At 36.3% G+C, this 20,260-nt stretch overlaps 1 protein-coding gene across 2 annotated transcripts; it reads right to left on the bottom strand.

The window, feature by feature from the left end:
* Positions 1–1,315: 1,315 nt before the first annotated feature.
* On the bottom strand, positions 1,316–20,116 carry LOC100932826 (N-acetyllactosaminide alpha-1,3-galactosyltransferase). Of its 2 annotated transcripts, none has more exons than XM_031954220.1 (5): positions 20,003–20,116; positions 17,435–17,523; positions 13,085–13,150; positions 7,602–7,739; positions 1,316–2,420 (listed from the first exon to the last, which is right to left on the bottom strand). In XM_031954220.1, exons 2-5 carry the CDS (start codon positions 17,512–17,514, stop codon positions 1,739–1,741), a joined length of 966 nt encoding a protein of 321 aa, XP_031810080.1. In that variant the 5' UTR covers positions 17,515–17,523; positions 20,003–20,116; the 3' UTR covers positions 1,316–1,738. The 2 variants fall into 2 exon arrangements, with proteins under 2 accessions (XP_031810080.1, XP_031810081.1); XM_031954221.1 differs by lacking the exon at positions 20,003–20,116 and adding an exon at positions 19,890–19,994.
* Positions 20,117–20,260: the final 144 nt, after the last annotated feature.

Here is a 20,260-nt window from a genome sequence, read left to right on the forward strand (position 1 = left end):
AATCAGACTCTGAATTATTGTACAATTAGCTTGTGAAGGAAATCAAAGATGCAGGTGTGCATAAATATAGGGACTGGAATTCAATGTAATGGTTTTTAGTCATCTCCCAGAGTTCTTTTTCTGGGTATAGCTAGTTCAGTTCATTACTGCTCCATTAGAAATGATTTGGTTGATCTCGTTGCTGAGGATGGCCTGATCTATCAGGACTGGTCATCATCTAGTATTGTTGTTGAAGTATATAATGATCTCCTGGTCCTGCTCATTTCACTTAGCATCAGTTCGTGTAAGTCTTTCCAGGCCTTTGCTAATTTTTTTTTATATAATTGCATCAAAGTCAACAACCCTCTATAATATATATTCTTGCTGCATATTAGGTTATAATTATTGTCTTCCTATGTAGGGATGCAAACAGTTTAATTTTATTGAATAACATGTTTGATTTTACACCCTTTCTTCTTTATCATTTTATGCTTTTTTTGATTTGTACTTGAAGACTGAATTTTCTGTTCAGCTTTGGTTTTTTTCATCAGGAAAGTTTGAAAGTCTCCTATTTCATTGAATATTCATCTTTTCCCTTGAAGATGGTACTCCATTTTGCTGGGTAGTTGATTCTTGGTTGTAATCCAAGCTTCTTTATCTTCTGGAATATTATATTCCATGTCCTCTGATCCTTTAACTTGGAAGCTGCTAAGTCTTGGATAATTCTATGGCTTCTTGGTATTTGATTTTTTTTTCCTTTTTAGCTGTCCTCCCTTCTCCCTTCCCCCTCTTTCCCTTTCCCTTCCTTTTCCTTTCCCTCCTTTCTCCCTTCCCTGCATCCCTTCTTCTTTCTTTCCCTTTCTTCCTTTCCTCCTTCCATTCTTCCTTCCTTCCTTCCTATTAGTTTTTGACATTTACTTTTATGACTTTGATTTCCATTTTTCTCCCTTCCTCCCTAACTCCTTCCAAAACAGTAATCAATCTGATTATAAGTTATAAATGTACAATCATATTAAATATATTTCTACATTAGTAATGTTGTGAAAGAAGAATCGGAAAAACCATGAAAAAGAAAACAAATTTTAAAAAAGTGATAATAGTGTATGCTTTGATCTTCATTCCATCTCTATAATTCTTTCTCTAGATGTGAATAGTATTTTTCATCATGAGTCTTTTAAAATTGTCTTAGATCATTGTATTACTGAGAAGAGTAATGTTTATCAAAATCGAAAATCTGTACAATATTGCTGTTACTGTGTACAGTGTTCTCCTGTTCTGCTCATTTAACTCAGCATCAGTTCAAATAAGTTTTTCTAGGTTTTTCTGAAATCCACCTGCTTATTATCACTTCTTATAGAACAATGGTATTTTATTACATTCATGTCCCACAATTTGCTCAATGATTCCCTAATTGATGGGCATTCTTTCCACTGTGTCACTTAATTGTTCTATGGTCATCTGTTTTCTTAAAGCCCAATGTATCTTCCTATTTCTCCAAATAGGTATAAAATTACCATTTATCTAATTACTTTAGAATTGTTCTTTATTCCTCAATATTACAAGGTTCAAGATTACAAGCAAGAAAAGGCTTGGAAAGTTAGCTTTTTGGGAAAATGGCTTTTTCTTAGTTTTATTTTTCAAAAATGTTTTAAAATAGGTACCTTTTTTACTTACTGGCTAGAATGATAAACTTTCTAATTCAAAAAATTAGGAGTTGAATCCACCTTCTTCACTGTCTTCATAAAAACTATACACAACTTTAAATAAAATCATATAACTTGTTTTGCCAAGATATTTTGACAATATTAATATCAGAATTGTCTTTTAATGAAAAATCCCAGCAATATTCTGGGGATAATATTTTAGTAGGTTTGTTGAGAAAAAAGTATTTGTTCAAGTGTCTTTCTTCATGCCACAAAGACTCAATCCCATTTTTCTTATCCTGAAGCATTCCCTTGTTACAAGCTTGGGTGAGCTTCAAAACCTGAAGGGGTGTTCCACCAAAGATGGCTACATGATAATAGAAATCTCCCATATTAAAGGGTATGAATGCTGTAGAGGAAAGTCGCCTTTCATAATTGAAATCATTGGCATTCTTTTTATAAAACCAAGCATGGAGCTGGGCCACAGATTCACCCAGGGTTTCCACGCCAAAGTAATTTTCAAATGCCTGATCCACATCCATACAGAAGAGGAAGTCAACTTCATGCTGGATATGATTTACAATGTGATCCTCAATAATCTTCATGCGCATCATTTTAATGCTTTGCCACCTTTTCTTCTGCTTGATTCCAAATACTTTCATTGTATGAAAAGGAGTCACCTCTATCCAAAGCAGCTTGGAGGAGTCATCCACCATGATATAAAAAATTGATTTATGACCAGTCATGAAGTACTTTTCTGCAGAGGAAAGGAATTTCTCCAAATAGTTATCAAGATACCTGGGTAACAAGTGGGAAAAGCAGTTATTTTAATGGAAATGAAGGGTTTGTATAAAAAATGAAGTTGATGTATTTGCTTACTATGGAGTAAGAAATTCTTTGAGTTGTGCTTTAGTTACAATGATGTGTTAAATGTAAAAATTAATTAAATAGCTACTTTTTGTGATAGCAAAGAATTGGAAACAAAGTAAATGTACATCCATCAGAGAATGGCTAATTAAACTGTGGGATATAAATGTAATGGAATATTAATGCTATGCAAAAATGATAAATGTAATAATGTTCTTCTTGGTCAAAGAAACATGGAAAATCTACATGAATTAATGCAGAATGAGGTAAGCAGAGGCAAGAAAACAATAATCTCATTGACTACAGCATTGTAGATGGAAAGAACAACCACACACACACATATCAAAAGGGAATATGCAAAATTATAAAGGTCAAGAATGAACTGAATGAAGAGAACTGAGAAGATACTCCCAACCTACCCATTCATGCATATGGGAAGTTTACAGGTACACCACAATGTGCATGTTTTTAATCTTTTTCAATTTATTGATTGGTTGTACTGATTTTTTCCTCTTAGTTTTTCCTTGTTCTTTTGTCTTTGGAAATACTATTTGTCATATAAGATGATTCTCTGGATGGAGAAAGCTGAAGAATAATGAGAAAATCTATGCTAATGTAATAAAAGACATCTATCAATTTTTTGAGAGAATGATATGTTAGAGGTGAAAAATAGAATATAGAGGGAATAAAAATCAGAGGTGAAAGTGAGCTCTACTTTGTAATGGACTATACTTGTACTATAATTGTCCCATGGAGTATAAATATCCCACAGGAAGGTAGTCCTCCCTGGACTTAACTTATCATTACAAGTTATAGGTAGTGTGTGTGTGTGTGTGTGTGAGTAGGTGAAAGAGAGAGAGAGAGAGAGAGAGAGAGAGAGAGAGAGAGAGAGAAAGAGAGAGAGAGATGTCTTGTCTCATTTTCCTATTAGAAATTGTAATTTTTCTCTTTGGTCCTTGGCTTTGATGGGTTTGCTTTTCCCTTATCTTTCCAGGGCATTTATACCACTTCCTGGTTTTGTCCAAAATGTGTTGTCTGTGTTCTGGATGCTATTTTCATTTTCTTTACACAATAACTTTCAACAGTGCCTATGTCCTCCACACTTAACACCGTATACCAAGATAAGATCAAAATGGGTCCATGATTTAGACATAAAGAACGAGATTATAAACAAATTGGAGGAACATCGGATAGTTTATCTCTCAGACTTGTGGAGGAGGAAGAAATTTATGACTAAAGACAAACTAGAGACCACTATTGATCACAAAATAGAAAATTTTGATTACATCAAATTAAAAAGCTTCTGTACAAACAAAACTAATATAAACAAGATTAGAAGGGAAGCAACAAACTGGGAAAACATCTTCACAGTTAAAGGTTCTGATAAAGGCCTCATTTCCAAAATATATAGAGAACTGACTCTATAAGAGACAAAACCATTCTCCAATTGATAAATGGTCAAAGGATATGAACAGACAATTTTCAGATGATGAAATTGAAATTATTACCACTCATGTGAAAGAGTGTTCCAAATCATTATTAATCAGAGAAATGCAAATTAAGATAACTCTGAGATACCACTACACACCTGTCAGATTGGCTAAGATGACAAGAAAAAATAATGATGAATGTTGGAGGGGATGCGGGAAAACTGGGACACTGATACATTGTTGGTAGAGTTGTAACGAATCCAACCATTCTGGAGAGCAATCTGGAATTATGCCCAAAAAGTTATCAAACTGTGCATACCCTTTGATCCAGCAGTGTTTCTACTGGGCTTATACCCCAAGGAGATACTAAAGAAGGGAAAGGGACCAGTATGTGCCAAAATGTTTGTGGCAGCCCTGTTTGTAGTGGCTAGAAGCTGGAAACTGAGTGGATGCCCATCAATTGAAGAATGGTTGGGTAAATTGTGGTATATGAATGTTATGGAATATTATTGTTCTGTAAGAAATGACCAGCAGGATGAATACAGAGAGGCTTGGAGAGAATTACATGAACTGATGCTAAGTGAAATGAGCAGAACCAAGAGATCATTATATACGTCAACAATGATACTGTATGAAGATGTAATCTGATGGAAGTGGATTTCTTTGACAAAGAGACCTAATTCAGTTTCAATTGATCAATGATGGACAGAAGCAGCTACACCCAAAGAAAAACACTGGGAAATGAATGTAAACTGTTTGCATTTTGTTTTTCTTCCTGGGTTATTTTTACCTTCTGAATCCAATTCTCCCTGTGCAACAAGAAAACTGTTTGGATCTGCACACATACATTGTATCTAGGATATACTAGGACATATTCAACATATATAGGACTGCTTGCCATCTAGGGGAGGGGGTGAAGGGTGGGAGGGAAAAATCGGAACAGAAGTGAGTGCAAGGGATAATGTTGTAAAAATAATTACCCTGGCATGGGTTCTGTCAATAAAAAGTTACTATAATAAAAAACAAACAAACAAACAAACAAAAAAACTGTGCCTATGTCCCTTGGATCTAAAAAGTGAACCTTTACCTTACCTTTTTGAATATGTCTTTGTGTTGTCTTGTCCCATTAGAATGTCTGCTCCTTGAGGGCAGTGAGTATTTTGCCTTTCTATACCCAGCTCTTAGCACTGTGTCTAATACATAATAAGTACTTCATAACTGCTCTGTCTTTGTCTTTGTCTTTCTGTCTTTCTCTCTCTCTCTCTCTCTCTCTCTCTCTCTCTCTCTCTCTCTTTCTCTCTCTCTTCTCTCTCTCTCTCTCTCTCTCTCTTTCTCTCTCTTCTCTCTCTCTCACTGTTTGTCTCTGTCTCTGTCAACTGTCTCTGTCTGTCTGTCTGTCCATCTCTTTTTTTCTTGTGGAAACTTATACCTGTCTAGAGATGTGGTAATAATAGCTAGCATTTATATAATATTTTAAGGTTTACAAAGTGATTTGAAAATATTATCTTATTCTATCCTCACAACAACCCTGAGAGGTAGGAACAGTTGACTCTGAGGCCAACTCCTATCTACCCTGTGACTCCAAAGTAAATTAAGTGTAATTCATTTTTCAAAGAGAGCATCCAGTAATAATGGAGATTCTCATTGTATTCAATATTGGTCTAACCATAGCTGGACTATGGTGCTCAGTTCTGGAAATCATATTTTAGGAAGAACAATGATAAGCTAGAGAGTATCCAGAGAAGAATGACCTGGATGGGAAAGGACCTCAAGATCATTTCACATGGAGATCAGTTGAAGAAAATGCAGTTGTTTAGCCTGGGGAAGGCTTAGAAAGGGCATAACTGCTTTCAAGTAAGTAGAAGGGAGGGATTTGTCTTGTTGTGCTCGGCAGAATTGGGAGCAATGGGATAAAACCGCAGAAAGGCAAACCTAGGTTTGATGTAAATAAAACAAACAAGCAAACAAAAAACCCCCAAAGTTTCCCAATAATTACAAGGATCCAAAAGTGCAACGGGCAAGCTCAGGAGACAGTGTACTCTTTCATTTGGAGTCTTTGAGTAAAGTTTGTATGACCATTTATCAACCTCTCTTCATTCCAGTGCTTTCCTTCTATTAATTGTTTCTTATTTATCTTATGTGAGGCAGTTAAGTGGCACAATGGATAGAGTTCTGGACCTGGAATCAGAAAGACTAATTTTCCTGAGTTCAAATCTGACCCCAAACACTTACTAGCTGTGTGACCCTGGGTAAGTCACTTAGCCCTGTTTGCTTCAGTTTCCTCATCCGTAAAATGAACTGGAGAAGGAAATGGTAACTATTTGAATATCTTTGCCAAGAAAACCCCAAATGGGGTCATAATCAGAAATGACTGAAAAATGGCAACAACATATCTTATCTATAGTTTGAATATGATTAAGATGGAAAGTTCCTTGAAAGTACTTTTGCTTCTTTTTTTGTATCTCTATCACAGTACAATGCCTTGCATATAATAGGGATTAATAAATATTGATTGATTGATAGAGAGGATTCTTTTTCAGGTAGGGTGAGATCTGATGTCCTCTGAAATCCCTTCCAACTCTGACATTGTGACTCTATAATGAAAGACAGAATCAAAGCTAAAATAGAATAATAGCAACATGAAGATGAAAGTAAACAGGGATGAACAGGAAGGTCTCCAATTGGAGTTAAAAATTAATTCGCACATAGAATTGAGGAGGCCTGAACTTCCCTTTGCAATATGTTTTTCTTTCCACAAGCAACTGCAATGAGTAGCATTTAAAAGAGAAGAAAACATTGATATAGCAAATATTCTTCTTGTCTATTTTGAGCATCAACATTTGATGGCCATCAATTGTATGCAGAGAACTATGTCAGGGAAGATCCAAAATGAAGCAAAATATTGTCCCTGCTTTTATGGGGTTCACAATCTGCAAGAAAGAGAATGATTATATTAACAAACATCTGACTCATATGAGGAGTTAATTTTCTTCTCTTCAAAGAGCCTGCTGCAAGTTCCCTGGAACAATCATTAATAACTATGGTGATAGCAACCTCTTCAAGCATCATCTAATGTCAAGCTTCTCCTTTATGGAAGTCTGTCATGAAGAAGCTATTGCTACAAACATGGAAAGGAGTCATGGTGGGACTAAGATATTTAACCTTTAAAGGACTTTAGACAAAATTCTACTATTAATAATGACTTGTTATCATTTCCCCTACATCTCAGAAGGCTTAGATGGGCCAAAGAGTAACCTCTTTTATGTCTATGAGTTTCAAAGGGGATAAAGTCTCTTCCACAGAGATCTCAGTCCTTATCAGTGCAATTCCTTGGGAATAACCAAGGTTTTTCTAAAGAGAGGGAGTTTGAAGACAGGAGCTATCAAACAATTTTTTGGATGCTTTGAGTCAAACTTAAAAATGGCAGCCTTCTGTTTAAAGTAGTGTCATATTTTCAGCTAAAATCCCACACTGTTAGTTGTTATAAGGGATAGATAGACTAGAATATTCTTGAGGAAAGGGTCTTACCTTCTTGGATTCCTAAAAATAACAAGTATAAATAATGTTTCATTAAATATGAATGCTTTAGTGGGTTTTATTAAATTCATGTGCAGTCCCTCCTCTCATGTACATGTCTAAAATTAGAAAGCAGAAATGAAGGATAGTTACTAGGAATACCTACCTTCCAACAGCAAATACCACCAAACCCACTGTAATGTTCTTCTTTTTGTAATAATCCTCTAAAACTGACTTATGGTAAGTTCCTTCCCACACGATAGGAGCAAGCCAGTCAGTCACTGTTTTAACCTCTGGGCGTCTTCTGTTGGATATAACAACAAAGCAAATTGAACTAATTCCTCTTTTACTAAGACAACATTGAATGTTTTCTAAGCAAATGGATAATAAGAAGAATGACATGGGATTATGCTTCCTGGGTCCAACTTTCAGGGTTTCCTTAGGAATAGAAAATTTTGACATTTCTCAGAGCTTTAGCATGCAAGTCAGGAGTTGACATCTTTAGCATGGAAGCAGTGAATGGCATCCAAAACAATTGTTAGCATCTTACCATCATTCATGATACTCTTAACCTGGGATCTGTGAAATTTGTTTTTGTATTTGGAAAACCAGTTTAATATAACTACTTTTATTTTTTTGTAAATCTATGGCCTTTTTGTTATAGTAAGAACATTCTCGGAAAGGATGTAGAAGCTTCACCAGGTTGTCAAAGTTAAGAAACCTTTGGATAATCTTTTTTCCACCCCTTCTGCTTTTCTTTTTTCCCCCTCTCTTGTCTTCCCTCTGGTCTAGTTCTTCCTATCTCTTTAACCTATGTTATGGCCCTGATAGTGATTCCCTTGGACAACTTAATTCTGGTGGGTAAACTTTAAGACTTAAGAACACTGCTTTGTGTTATTGTTGAAGAGGAAGCAAAAATAGGATTTAGAGACAGAAAAACATTAACACTTCATCTAACCCAACATCTTCATTTTATGGATGGAGGAAGTTAAGTCCAGAGAGATGACTTTCCCAAATTTGCAGGGCTGGGATTTGAAAGTAGGGTCTTAGATTCTAGATCCAGTGCTATTTATACTGTGTTATGACTGTCTCAGTAGCATGAAAAATAAGATATTTATATCACATTGCACCAAAGGCAGCAGAAGCAACTCTCTAAGATTGTAAGTTGCAGACTGGAGATGCTGATCTACATTGTTGGAAGAAATTTTTTCATCTGGGAGTTCTCTATACTAGTGAAATCACAAGTCTACTCCCTAGCCCTATCCTTAATATTATTCCTATCTCCATCCTTATCCGTATTGCCAAAAATAGTTTGGCGAAAAAAAGGAAAGGAAAGCTGAACCAATTTTAATTCTATCATTGAAAAATATGACATCTTTTGTTTTTATATCACTTTCATATATCCTTTTCCTCTTGAGAGCCATTCTTTGTAACAAAGAATATAAAAGAAACGAAGAGAAGAAATAGACAGTTTTATAAAACTAAGTAACACATCTAACAGCAGTAACACTGCTTTTATATAGATAATGTTCCACACCAGAGTCCTTTTTCTCTATCAATGAAGAGAGGGAGGTATATTTTTTTCTTTGTCCTTTGGGGCCAATTTTGGCCAGTATATTTATACAGTTAACCCCAATCTTTATTTTGACAGGTATTTTCAGAGAATTACATTGTTTTCTAGGACAACAGGGGGAACAACACCTTTATTAACCTTCCCAGACCTGAATGGATATAGCAGGAAATAGCATAACCTCTGATATCTCTTTAGAATAATTTTATTATCCCTGGATTCTCTGTGTATATATTTATAAGTATAGGATTCTTCTGTTTGAAGACTCATTTATTTGAAATGGAGAGAGATAGAATCCAAGGATCCACTGTAAATGCTCATAGTCCTATAGGAAGAAGATGATGATGAAACTAGCTGCAGATTTTTATTAGTGAGTGTGCAGGTGATGGCAGACTTTTGAGATTCCTTTTATTTTCATTTTTGAATGACATAAAATTAGAGCTGGAAGATGCCATAGTTACTATCTAATTCAACCTGTCATGCTATAAATGAAGAGGTTAAATAATTTGTTTAAGATTATACAGGCATTGGAGAGACTTACATGAACTGATGCTGAGTAAAATGATCAGGGCCAGGAGATCATTATATACTTCAACAACAATACTATATGATGACCAATTCTGATGGACTTGGCCATCCTCAGCAATGAGATCAACCAAATCATTTCCAATGGAGCAGCAATGAACTGAACCAGCTACACCCAGAGAAAGAACTCTGGGAGATGACTAAAAACCATTACATTGAATTCCCAATCCCTATATTTATGCCCACCTGCATTTTTTATTTCCTTCACAAGCTAATTGTACAATATTTCAGAGTCTGATTCTTTTTGTACAGCAAAATAACAGTTTGGTCATGTATACTTATTGTGTATCTAATTTATATTTTAATATATTTAACATCTACTGGTGGTCATCCTGCCATCTGGGGGGGGGGGGGGGTAAGAGGTGAAAAATTAGAACAAGAGGTTTGGCAATTGTTAATGCTGTAAAGTTACTCATACATATAACCTGTAAATAAAAGGCTATTAAATAAAAAAAATAAAAAATTAAATTAAATTAAAAAAAAAAAAAGATTATACAGGCATTGGAGAGACTTACATGAACTGATGCTGAGTAAAATGAGCAGGGCCAGGAGATCATTATATACTTCAACAACAATACTATATGATGACCAATTCTGATGGACCTGGCCATCCTCAGCAATGAGATCAACCAAATCAGTTCCAATGGAGCAGTAATGAACTGAACCAGCTACGCCCAGAGAAAGAACTCTGGGAGATGACTAAAAACCATTACATTGAATTCCCAATCCCTATATTTTTGCCCAACTGCATTTTGGATTTCCTTCACAGGCTAATTGTACAATATTTCAGAGTTTGATTCTTTTTGTACAGCAAAATAATGTTTTGGTCATGTATACTTATTGTGTATCTAATTTTTATTTTAATGTATTTAACATCTACTGGTCATTTTGCCCTCTGGGGGAGGGGGTGGGGAGAAAGAGGGGAAAAATTGGAACAGGAGGTTTGGCAATTGTAAATGCTGTAAAGTTACCCATACATATAACCTGTAAATAAAAGGCTATTAAATAAAATTTAAAAAAAAAAAACAAAAACAAAAAAAAGATTATACAGGCGTTAAGTAGCAAAACTAGAATTTGAGTCCATGTCATTGGACCATAGGAAAGACTATAAATGTTACCATGGCAATTCTGTCCTTTTAAAGATGAGGAAATAGGGTCAGAGAGGAGAACAAAGAGGTCATACAGGTAATAAATGGTAGAACCTCTACTCAACCTTGTCCTCCACACTCGGTATTTTTTCTACTACATTGTATCACTTTACTTACTCTTTGCCTAGATAAGTAAGCATTTCTTCATATTAGGCATCTCCCAAAAGCTTTACCTTCTATTGGGATTATTCCCTAAGAAATCCAAAGACAAATAGGAAAATACACACACACACACACACACACACACACACTACTCTTTATATAGCCAAGAATTAGAAACAAAATGGAAGCCCAGAAATTGGGAAAAGCCAAAAATAATCTGGTATAAATGAATATAATTAAATGTTGTCATTGAATAATAAAAAAATGAAAAAAATATCTGGAATTCAGAGAAACATTAAAAATATGCGCAAACTGGTACAGAGTAAAATAAAATAGATCCAAAATCAACAAAACATTTTAAATGAAAACTTCACTAAAATATAGTCATATTCTGGGTAACTGAAAAACAATAGAATAAGAATAGATAATAAAACATATCATCCTCTTCTCAGGAACAAGGTGAGAGTCTATTGGGGCACAAAGATATATTGTTATCAGTAAGTGGGGGTAAGAGTACATTGAAGTTATTCTCTAGAAGTATACATGAAAATATTAACAAGAATCACACAGGATGAGAAAGCCTATATAAATGAATCTCCTAATCTCAACTCTTATTCTCATGGACAAGACTTGTGTCAGAGAAAGACCCTCCCTCTCAGTGTTCTAGGGGTACTCTTGATTTATTGGAGCTGATTTTCTAATACTATTAACTTGAGCTCCCCAGTGTTTTCCCCATACCCTAAGATGATCAGTTAAGAGTCAGGACAGTAATCTAGCCTCAGAAGACTTTTAGAAGGGAATATTTACTGATGCAAAACAGTAAAAACAGCTAGTACAAGACATTGACCCAACCAAAAGATGATGACACAATCTTTCATGATATACAATGTTCCAAAATATAGAATCTAGGGGAAATTGTACTCAAGCTTAGAGAAAATGTGTGCTAAAGAGGAAACTCACAGCACCTAATTGTAAGAAATCAATTTCTCCCATTTGGAGGTGTACAAGAAGTTCCCTTTAGGCATCCTGTGGTTTCTCTGCTGTGTTCTTTGTGAAATCATAAATCTATACCTTCTTGGCTCCTGAAGCAGAAACTTTGGTCAACTGATCTAGAGATGCCATTAGGACATTCTTTGGACCATTCAAAGTCCTCCTTTGGCCAAAAGTGGGGGAGCAGAAGTGTTTTGATTAAGTAAACTGATCAATACCTCCTATCCTTGGATGGTCATGGTAGAGTACATACCTATCTCAGAAAAGATCACAGATCCATCTAAGTATTGAATGAATATCTGTTCTTCCTATTTCATTAGTTTTTTTTTTTTTTGTAAAGATCATAGGCTCATGGATCACAAAGTGAAAAGGATATTCTCTATGTCATTTAGTCCAACCTTTGCATCTTGTCAGTGAGGGAACTGAAGGCCAGATTAGTTACGTAACTCAAGGTAACACAAATAATAAATGGAAGAGCCACAGTTTGAACCCAGGTTTTCTGACTTCAAGTTCAGGGATATTTCTACTGACAAAATCAGTGTTTTCTCCCTGCCACCTGGATGGCATTCCCAGTATTTAATAGACAAGTAAGCAGTGTGCTTACATATATGATGTATAAAAAACACTTTGTAAAGAATAATGCACAAGGCATCTATTATGTCATTTCCTGGCCTTATAACCTGCCCCAATTTTCTCTTGAATGTCTGCCAATAAATTAGGTCCACTCAGTTCTTTTGTCATAATCAAATTTAATTCAAGATTTATTTATGTGCCTGTCATATAAAAGGCATTGTGCCCTGATTAGCCCCATCCCAAAACTAATCCCTCCTTTTTACCCTGCATATCAAGAACACAAAGGCCTGGAGACCTAAATTCATATCCAGTCTCAGAGACTGTCTTAGCTAATATGACTGAACAAGTTACTTAACCCCATTTTGCCTCAGTTTCCTCTTCTGTAAAAATGAACTGGAGAAGGAAATGACAATTTAGCATCTTTGTCAAGAAAACTTCAAATGAGATTACAAAAAATTGGGCACGAAGGAAAGGACTGAACAACAACAGGAATTCAGGAACCCAAGACAGACCGGCATAAGCCATTAGCAGTTGAGTCCACTGAGTGGTGAATAAGCCTCTCTAAATAAGCATCCCGTTCCCATCTCAATTATTCTCCTGTGTTGCTGGTGCCACCTGACACCACTTGCTGGGTGCTGCCCTGAGTACTGACTTCATGTAGGACAGAGGTTTTATTCTTACCTGGGGCTAAACCAGTCTGAGAGCTGAAGCGTATGGGATTGATGAGATGTTTTCAGCTGATCCACCCTGAGTGCAAATAGAAAAGTAAAGACAGTGATTATGGAACCACTGGCTATCATTTGGTTACATTACATTTGTAAATATCTGTCAGATCAAACAATTCATTGTGAGGTACATGGACATTTTCAATTTGATTCAGAGCACTGCACTAGGTAGTGGAAATACAAGATAAATGAGGTGTGGGCCTTAGATTTGTGGGAGTTCCCACCTCTTAAGAACTCTGACACAAATGCCAAGTATAATAGAAAAGAGAATGTGTATGTAAGAGATAAAAAGAGATTGTTTTGTGACGTTCATGGAAAGAAAGAAAGAACATTTTCAAATATAAGGGAGTAAGGAAGTAGGTAATATTAGACTTAGGTCTTGAAGGATAATTAATCTCTGAATCTGCTTTCTCATCTGTAAAATAAGTGCACTTTTTGTACCATATTTCCTTCTTCTTGTCTCTTCTGAGTCTCTGAAGGCTTTTGATTCTCTGTTTAATCCCCCAAATTATTTCAAGTGTTGTCATATGGAAAGGGGTTTATAGATTATAGACTATAGATTATCTCTAAAATATGAAGTACTTTTGAAGGAGGGGAAATAAATACTGGTAAAGGGATTGAGACTAATTAAAATCATGGGGTTAAGAAAACAAAAGAAATCACAGAATCAAAGATATAGAGATTGACCTTTTAGTTTAATTGCTGCGTTTTTTTAATAGATAGGGAAATGGAGGCCCATAGAAGTTAAATAATTTCATAGGATCATAAATTTAGAGTTAGAAAAGCTCTAACCCCATTGAACACTCCTTTTATAGATGAAAAAATTGGGGCCCCAGGAATGTTAAGGGACTTGCCCAAGCATTCAAGCCCAATTTGTATGAATTTTAACCAGTAAGTAATCTTTTTATTTCACCATGCTGTCAAGGAGAAAAGAGTACATAGTCAAGTTTTAATGGAGTTTAATGTAGACACTGAGGGGATAAGAAAAGGATGAATTGTGGATAAATTGTGTTAAAACAAGAAAAGTAGACTGCTTTTAGATGGTAGGATGCTTTGAATGTTGTTAGGGAAATCCAACTGGAAAATAGTAGGCTAAATAGCATCTCTCCTATACCCAATCCCATATGGACCAGATGCTAAGAGCATTTTGGTTTGACCAGGGTTTAATGTGTCCTGATAATGAACAATGTGCTATTCGCTATCCACTTAGGAGCATAGGAGTTAGCCTGGAAAAGGGACCTTAGTGATCATTTATTTTATAGAGCTTAGACTAAGAGGATTTATATAAAGATGAGGTAAAGCCATTTATTTAAGATGATTCTAAACCCAGTACTCAATAGGAAGATGGAACTCTGAACCATTTTTAATAGAAGAAGAGAGACTGATTCTATTATTCAGTCTTTCGTTCATGCCTGACTCTTTGTGACCCCATTTGGGGTTTTCTTGGCAAAGGTACTGGAGTGGTTTACTATTTCCTTCTCCAGTTCATTTTACAGACGAGGAAACTGAGGTAAATAGGGTTAAATGAGTTGCCCAGAGTCATATAGCTAGTTAAGTGTCTGGGGCCATATTGGAACATAGGTCTTCCTGATTCTCAGCCCAGAGTCCTCTCCATTGTATTACTATTTAGTTTGTGCCTAGCCAAGTCCATTTGCCTTAAATCCCAAATCAGTCCCTATTCTCTGAATCAGTGAGCACTTTTACCGTATTCACTACCTTTTGTCTCTCCTGAGTCCCTGAAGGCTTTTGATTCTCTGTTAAGTCCCCCAAATTATTTCAAGGATTGTCATATGGAAAAGGGCTTAGAATTGCTCTGTTTAGCTCTCCAGGGTACAACTAGTAACACTGTGGGGAAATTGTGAGGAGACAGGAAAAATTCCCTCACGCTGAGAGTTGTTCAAAAATAGCCTGAGCTTTCTCAGGAAATGCTAAGTTCTCTATCTCTGAAGAGCATCAAATAAATGCTAATTATCCATTTAAGAGGGATGTTGTAAAAAGGTTACTGTTCAGGAATGGGTTGGGCTAGACCTCTGAGGTTTCTTATAGCTCTGAAATTTTATAAGTCTCTGATGCTTCCCTTGGCCTTTCATTGGTACTTTATAGAAAGGAGCTTATTCGTCTCCAGCTTTCAGACTTTTTTTTTTCCTAAGTGGAACCTTTGAACTCATTTCTAGATAAAATATTTGCCACAGCTGGTTCCAGATGCCCCTTCTAAAACTGGGAAGCCAGGGTTATTCTCTGCCATAACAACTTTAGTTGGTGGCCTTCTCAGGGCCCATGACACCAGTAGAGTAGCCTCCATTACTTAGTCCAGCAAAGATAAAGACAACCCTTAACTACAGATGATATAGATATAGACTGTTATAGTCAGGGAAGCAACTTCTGGGAAGCAACTGTTCAGCTTTTTCATTTTACAGATATCCCTTCCATATTGTGATTTTCCCCATCACAGTGTCAATATATTTTTGTTGGCAAAAAAATTAAACGGAATTTTTTAGGGGAGGGAGGGTTTGTAGAAGTTACAGACAACATGTTAAGTCCAGTAGATAACAGAAAAAGTTTAGAAATTCAGAAACACAGAAAATATATGTGTAGTACCTATGTGACACAAACATATTTTATCATTTTATATTAAAATAACTTTTCTCTTGTATGAAGGGAGGGCCTAAAATTTTTATGTGGATTTTCTAGATGGGGGATAAAACTACAGCCTTAATCTCCTCAATGTGAAAAGGATAAATATAATACATAAAGAAATGGAAATCTAAAATGATTAAGTGACTTGTTCAAAGTCACAAATTTAGTGAGTGAAAGAACCAGGATTTGAACTCATATCTTTTATCTCCCAAGAAAGTGACTCGTTATTTCTGTGAGCACATGTAAAGCAAACACTGTCATATTGTGCTGTGTATGTGTGAATGTAGGTGTAAAATGTGCTGATTGATTCAGCCATCGGGGGCTTCCAAAGTGGCTGAATAACAATTTCTAAAGAGGAAATTAAAAGCTTAGTTAGTCTTAATTGCCAGAGACCACCTTTGAGGCACAAGGCAAACAGGAACTTGTTCATCATGCTTACAAGATGGGACCACTATATGAAAATGCCCTCTACTTGGATCCAGCTGCTGTGGACAGGAAGGTAGGGCTATGCTTGAACATATGGTATCATACTCTGGAAGCCAAACTCCTACTGTGATCCCAACTAGATTAAAGTGTAATTGGAAAATATGTAGCAAAATAAAAATTCAATGCAACATAGATAATCTTAGTTCTGGTTTTCCTAGTCTTTCTATTATCTACGGGTATACTTTCTTTCTTTTTAAAATCTGATACTACTGCTTTGTTACCAAAGTCCTAGAACTGATTCATTTAAAAAAGATAAGTTACCTCAATAAGGTAACTATTACAGTTTAACTAAAAAATTTTCCAACAACAAAAGCTAATAAAAGAGAACAATATGTTTTTTCCATCTTCTGAGATTCAGAAGAAGAGGTAAAAAGTTTTTATACTTGAGACTGTTGTAGCTGCTTCTCATTTGGATCCAACATATATATTGCTATCTTTTCTCTCTCCAATTCATTCTCTACACAGATCCTAAAATATAATCTCTCCTTCTTCCTCTTTTCTTCTCCCTCTCGCTCTCCCTTTTCCTCTCCCTCTCCTCCTCCTTTTCTCCCTCCTTCCCTCTCTCCTTCTCTTCCCCACCCCCATCTTTACCTATTCTTCCTCTGCTCAAGATCTCTAGGTACCTCCCTATTATTTCTAGAATAAAGTACAAATATCCTTTAAAGCCCTTTACAATCTGACTCCAACCTACCTTTCCATGTTTACCAAACAGTACTCTCCTTCACACTTAAATTCCAGCCAAACAGCATTCTCTTTCTTATCACTGTGACTTTGAATAGGTTGCTCCCAATGTCTGGAATGCATTCTCTCTCCATGGCACTGCTATAACAACTTTATTGGCGCCCCTTAGTTTCAAAGCTCTTTCCATCCTCCTCAAAATATCAGGTGTTAAGTAACTGCCCCCCTCCCATGCCCCTGTCTCTTTCTCATTCTGTTTTTGTATCCTCAGTTTTTAGCATATGTGTCTAGTGCAAAAGTAGACCCTTCACAATATTTATTTGATGATTGCTACTTAAAGCTCTTTAGTGACAGAGATGGAACAAAGATATGGGAAAGAAAGAATGCTCTATTTATTTAACCTGAATTTCTGTCCATTTAAAAAATATGCTACAACATTGTGCATAGTTGAATTCAGTCATCAAAAGTAAAACAAAACTTGCAGTTGTTAATATTTCATTATTACCTATTGACAAACTCCTGAATAATGAGCCCCAAAGTTAGCAAAAACAGCAGGAAGAGAAGGATTTTATCTTTGGAGATCATTGTTCTCTCCTGGGAGGAAGAAACAAACACAGGAAAAGTAGATTACAATGAAAATTGCAGTGAAACACAGTCCAGCTTGCCTCCCCAACTCCTAGAAAAAAAAGAAACTATTTATGACCATTAAATAATACAATATTCTGAGATGAGCTCATCCCCAGATAATCCATAAGCAACCTATTAGTTTAGACTTTATTCTTCCTTCTCCCCTGCCTCCCACAAGGTCAGGGTATACTCATAACCATATTTCTCTTTTTACATTATGGAGGGTCATCTGCCAACTTGACAAGGCCTCTGCAATTTGAATGTCTCCTCTGTGTCTAAACACTTTCTTGCAGGAATGGCCTAATTAGCTTCATGATTTGTCCATTCTGGAAACTGCTTCTTTCCCCACTCTCTGAAAAGCAGTAATTTTATCTTTAGCAGAATTCTCTCTGTTGGAAAGCACCTTAAAATGTCCTAGTTTCTGTCATCATGCTTCTGCCTCTCCAGGGCCAACTCACAGAAATATCTGGGCTTGTAAAGAGACCCAAAGGGGAAAAGATTCATATTTTAACTGTGAGTTTCTTTACCTTTCCTTAGTTAAAATGGAAGATCCCAGATCATGTATTTGGAGAGAAATTAGGGATGGATTCAATGTTGTGGCTAAGGCTCTGAGCCTTTGGTGAACTTTGTTATAGGGCCTCCTAAAAATAACATTCCAAGGATATTGATAACAAGAGCACAAAAATATAGAGGTATAGCAGAAGGGCTGTTGCTGTGGCAATATAGTTGGGGTATGTCTTCCTCAACTGACGATGATACCTTTTACCATGAAGTCAGCCAATAGAAGGGCAGCTAGGTAGCATAGTAGCTAGAGATTCATCTTCTTGAGTCCAAATTTGGTCTTAGACACTTAATAGCCGTATGACCCTAGTTTAGTCATTTTATCCTGTTTGCCTCTTTTTCTTCCTTTGTAAAATGAGCTGGAAAAAGAAATAGCAAACCACTCTAGTATCTTTGCCAAGAAAATTCCAAATAGGGTAACAAAGGATCAGACATTGATACGGGAAAGATTCCAATCATTGATTCCCAACCCCCCTAGCTAATGTAAATTACCCTTTGACTCACAAATCCTGGTCCCTTTGAATTCCAATAGAAGGTCTGGACCTGTCCCAGCCCCACCCGGATCTGAGCCAACTTTGGGGCTACACCCCAAAGCCCCTCGAGCTAAGTCTCTGACTTAAAAGGACCACACTGGGAACCCCTCTTTGCAGAGATTCCAAACATGGTCGCCATGTGAGGGATCCTTCTGTCCACTGGACCCTCTGTCCAGTGCCCTCCTTATCTCTACCTTCACCTATCTCCTACTTCTAAACTCAGTAATAAACCTCTTTTATTAATCTAGCTCTCTGGGCCAATAAATGCTTTTATTGGGAATCCGCGCTGCTACTAGATAGACCTCATATACGGCCGTATCCTTGCGCCGAATCCAAGGGGGTTGCAGGGGAACTCTGTTTGACTCCCTGTACCCCAAACCTGCCACTAGACCTTAGCTAAATCCTAATTGCATTTAGGTACCTCAAGTGTAGACCTCAACATGTGGTCTACACCTCAACATTTGGTTCCAGACCTCAACAACATGACTGAACAACAATTATAGTCAATCTTGCCAATTTAAAAAAAAAATGAATTGTAGCAAGAATTCCTTGATGTTATTAACATCCCCAGTCTGATTGATGAGCATACACAGCAGCTTAATGACCCCAACTTTATTTCGATTTCTTTTATGTATGGTTCTTTCTTTGTCCATGCAGAAGACTTAGAGTTGAGAGATAATGTCACATAGAGACACAAAAGTCTCTCTAATTCTGTTTCAAATGGCAATTCCTGGCTAAATATAGCAATTTACTTCTCAGAAACTTGCTGCTTTTGGCTTTCATTAAGAATCTTCAAATATGACAATCTTTATCTTCAGTTATTTTACTCATGACAAAGGTTTAGCAGTCTATCCTACCTTTCACCTGAATCTCTGGCCCTTTAGACAGGAAATAGGCATAGAGCAGTGATTCTCAAACTATAGGATGCTTGAGATTTTTTTAGACCCCTTAAGGGAGTCTTTTTGTATTTAAGAGTTTTTCAATTCACTCCAAACAAAGCTTTGAAAAGTGGGTGGTCATTTTGAGTAGTGTAAAGGGGCTCTGAGATAAAAATATTTGAGAACTGCTGTTATGATATAGATTTAGAGATAAAATAACTTTAAAAATAAGCTATCTAATCCCTTCATTTTTCAGAGGAAGAAATTGTAATCACAAAGGTAAGAAGCACCAGAGACAATATTTGACTACAAAGCCATTGCTTGTTCCATTAGACAATACTTCTTCCTTCTTCCGACTTACTTAATGTTCATGCCCTTGGAGAAGGGCAAATGGGAGTAAACGCCCTCTTGCTTCCAGTTCACCTGTGTTGATATTACTGTAATACTAATTGTAAGCATAGTAAGGTATCTTACCCCGGGAAGTTTGATTTATCGACAACAGATGAACCTTTATAAAGAAGTTTTTACCACAAGGATATTCCCTGGTACCTGATTGGTCAAAACCTTTTCCATCAGTTAGTTTCTATTGTTGACTTCCAAGATGGAATGCTACAAACTAGAACCCCATTGAGAATTAGATTCTTTCAGAAGATAATTCTGATTGGCCATGGAGAGCAACTAGAGACAAGACTTGGTTCAAGAATATGGCATCTATGAAAATAGATGTTATTA

The sequence above is a fragment of the Sarcophilus harrisii genome, chromosome 2 (assembly GCF_902635505.1).
Source record: "Sarcophilus harrisii chromosome 2, mSarHar1.11, whole genome shotgun sequence".
In the NCBI taxonomy this organism is placed as follows: Eukaryota; Metazoa; Chordata; class Mammalia; order Dasyuromorphia; family Dasyuridae; genus Sarcophilus; species Sarcophilus harrisii.

Coding starts and splice junctions, on each gene's coding strand:
- LOC100932826 (XM_031954220.1), bottom strand. CDS start 17,514: ATGATCTCCAAAGATAAAATCCTTCTCTTCCTGCTGTTTTTGCTAACT. Junction 7,740..13,084: donor TCAGACTGGTTTAGCCCCAG/GTAAGAATAAAA, acceptor TATATCCAACAG/AAGACGCCCAGAGGTTAAAA. Junction 2,421..7,601: donor GTGGTATTTGCTGTTGGAAG/GTAGGTATTCCT, acceptor CTTGTTACCCAG/GTATCTTGATAACTATTTGG.